Source organism: Oncorhynchus mykiss, unplaced genomic scaffold, assembly GCF_013265735.2.
Source record: "Oncorhynchus mykiss isolate Arlee unplaced genomic scaffold, USDA_OmykA_1.1 un_scaffold_120, whole genome shotgun sequence".
Taxonomy (NCBI): Eukaryota; Metazoa; Chordata; class Actinopteri; order Salmoniformes; family Salmonidae; genus Oncorhynchus; species Oncorhynchus mykiss.
Genome location: NW_023493661.1, coordinates 1,306,211 through 1,309,112, shown reverse-complemented (window position 1 = coordinate 1,309,112; position 2,902 = coordinate 1,306,211). Strand labels below are relative to the sequence as shown.

At 45.5% G+C, this 2,902-nt stretch overlaps 1 protein-coding gene across 2 annotated transcripts in view; it reads right to left on the bottom strand.

The window, feature by feature from the left end:
* Positions 1-2,647, bottom strand: part of LOC110515829 (cytosolic Fe-S cluster assembly factor nubp1) — an 18,027-nt gene extending 15,380 nt beyond the window's left edge. The window contains exons 1-4 of one of the 2 annotated variants that reach the window (XM_036972145.1): positions 2,493-2,647; positions 1,484-1,588; positions 935-1,068; positions 282-350 (exon numbers count right to left, since the gene is read on the bottom strand). In XM_036972145.1, the coding sequence (XP_036828040.1) occupies positions 282-350; positions 935-1,068; positions 1,484-1,588; positions 2,493-2,523 (339 nt within the window). In that variant the 5' untranslated portion in view covers positions 2,524-2,647. Of the gene's footprint in view, positions 1-281; positions 351-934; positions 1,069-1,483; positions 1,589-1,687; positions 1,792-2,492 lie in introns of those variants that run through there. The other variant, XM_036972146.1, reaches the window with a different exon arrangement.
* Between the last annotated feature and the right edge of the window lie 255 nt (positions 2,648-2,902).

Here is a 2,902-nt window from a genome sequence, read left to right as displayed (position 1 = left end):
GTGTAGATAACAATGGGCCTCTGTGTAGATAACAATGGGCCTCTGTGTAGATAACAATGGGCCTCTGTGTAGATAACAATGGGCCTCTGTGTAGATAACAATGGGCCTCTGTGTAGATAACAATGGGCCTCTGTGTAGATAACAATGGGCCTGAAAATAGGGTATCAAACACACAGGTTGACCAAAACAGCATCGAGATAGGGATCTGACCAATAGCAGAGAGGATATCAATCACATGACCATATAACACGAGGAGAGAGACAGAGAGACAATCCTGCTACCTGCTCTCCCTCCAGACCCATGATCCTGGGGATAGACGGACCACAGATGTCCACATCTAGGAGAGCAACCTGGAGAAAACACACAGACACACGGAGGTTAGGGTGTAGAACATGTTCTCCAGTCAACAGACAGCAGATTTAGCGGGTATCACTTAGGCAGTGCATTAACACGTTATCCAGCTGTCATACCCTCATCTGGCCACAGAGAGGTAGCATTGAGTCGAACTACAGCTTTTAGCCAATGTTCCATTTGTGACCACCAGGGGGAGACAAAACCCACGGAAAGGTTTTGTTTGACGATGACACAGAGTGGGTATGTTAATAACTAAACAGACTGGTTGCAGACTTCACCAGGTAGAGGCAGTGAGAGTGTTTTATTCAGCTTTTATGATTTATGTATTTATTTTATTATTTTATTTCATTGACAGTTGAATGAAAACCTGTGATATAATGTGTTTTAACGGTACGACGTGGATCAGACGGACGCTATGTGCTATGCTTCTCCTCTGATCACACCAACTGTCGTCAGCTATCTGGGTGACCTTCCCACAGTACACGAGAGAGGGAGAAGAGAGAGAGAGAGAAAAGAGGGGGGGAGAGAAAGAGACCTAACAAACGAGTGGAGAACAGAGAGCTAGATGTTGAAGTGTTACCTCTTTAGTGGCGTCACTAGCCAGTGCGTGGGCCAGATGTGCGCTGAAGGTGCTCTTCCCTACACCTCCTTTCCCTGACAGGACCAAGATCTTATGTTTCACTGTTAACATCTTCTCTGCTATCTCCTCTATGGCTGCAGGGAGGGAGGGAGAGAGGGGAGAGGAAGAGAGGGAGGGAGAGAGGGAGAGAGGGAGAGAGGGAGAGAGGGAGAGAGAGGGAGAGAGGGAGAGAGGGAGAGAGGGAGAGAGGGAGGGAGGGAGGGAGGGAGGGAGGGAGGGAGGGAGGGATAGAGAGGGAGGGAGGGAGGGAGAGAGGGAGGGAGGGAGGGAGGGAGGGACAGGAGGGGGAGAAAGAGAGGGTCGGGAGGGAGAGAGAGAGTGAGTGAGTGAGGGAGAAAGAGAGGGTGAGTGAGTGAGGGAGAAAGAGAGGGTGAGTGAGTGAGTGAGTGAGTAAAGAGAGATAGAGGCATTAAACACACATTGAAAACAAGGAATTGTAGTGCTGTTATTCACCAGATCAAGATCAGGACAGAGACAGAGAGACTTTACCTGGGTCTGGTGCTTTAGTGGCTCCAGAGGAGCAGAGGTTCTGGTTGGGACAACCCTGACATGCTGACGTCTTCCCTGCCTGCTCACTGGCCGTACCGGGGCAGTCTGACAACCAATACAACCAATCAGGTCAATACATCAAAAACAACCACCATGACCAACCAATCAGGTAATAGCGCCAAATGTAAATAAAACAAAAAGTACCCAGATTGAATATGTAGGAAACGCTTGTTTCTTTGTCCACTAATCTGCATGTGACTGAATGAGTTAAAACGCAGATCCATTGACCAAAGATATTATAGTTTATTGGACAAACCCTGTCTGTTTTTGACAGGTCATGTGATACAGTTTATCCTAGAGAACAGCCAACCGATCCAACCCGACCATCTGCACTACGGTCGGACAGGCTTCCGGTGTTTATTAAGACACCAGGGACGTACGAGGTATCAATCGGAATAGGAAATGCGAATTGTTCCCATTATCCCAACTATTTAAACTGAGAAGATTTGAACGATTACTTAAAAATTTGTCACAGCAGCCATTATGAAAACGGCACGTAAGCGTTGAACAACAAATGAGCTGATTGGCTGACACTGTCATGACATAAACACTGCTAAATGGATCTGTTAAACTGGTTTGTAAACTGCGCCATCTGTCTGTTGTCTTATGGAGAAACAATTTTCACCATTTTCACGGCACTTCCCCTGAAAAACCCGAAATTAAGTTTTTCGTAGCAGGTTAGGATAATTAACGTAGGTTAAGAGACCGAGGTTCATTAAGGTTAGCGGAGAAAATCACTTTGTATCGAAGTGCGGTGAGTATTTGACAGGCAGCTATGCTAACAGGCTAACCAGCTAACTTTCAGACAAACTATTCTTCATTAACAACGACGACAACAAACTTAACATTCACTAACAACTAACATTATAAAAGGCTAAAAAACACATATAATAAACGTGGTGTCTGGAGACTGACGTGTTTTCTTATAATAAACTTAAAATAAACTCACGCTGTGGCGCATCACTTGGAATGTCAGCCATGTTTATTGGGCCGCTGTGGATATTCGTCCGGACTGAAATCACGTCTCATCTCAAAAGGTTCCGCATACGCACCTTTGACTAAACCAGAGACTAAACTATAAAAAAAATAGACACACTATAATAATTGTAAAACAGCTAGCCTGGTGATTGAACGGGTAACCAGGCCCATATTTTCCATATGCTTTTTTTATCTGTATAGGGGGGGGGGATCCAGGCCTCCGTGCCCGCTATGGGAGCACCCCACTACGGGCCCAAATCAATGGGGGCTGCCCCTAGTGATTTATGGAGTTTTTTTTTTTTTAAATATCCTGAAAATTAGGCCCATATTGCATTGTAGCCCGCACTACTATACTATACTATACTATAAAATAGAGGAGGG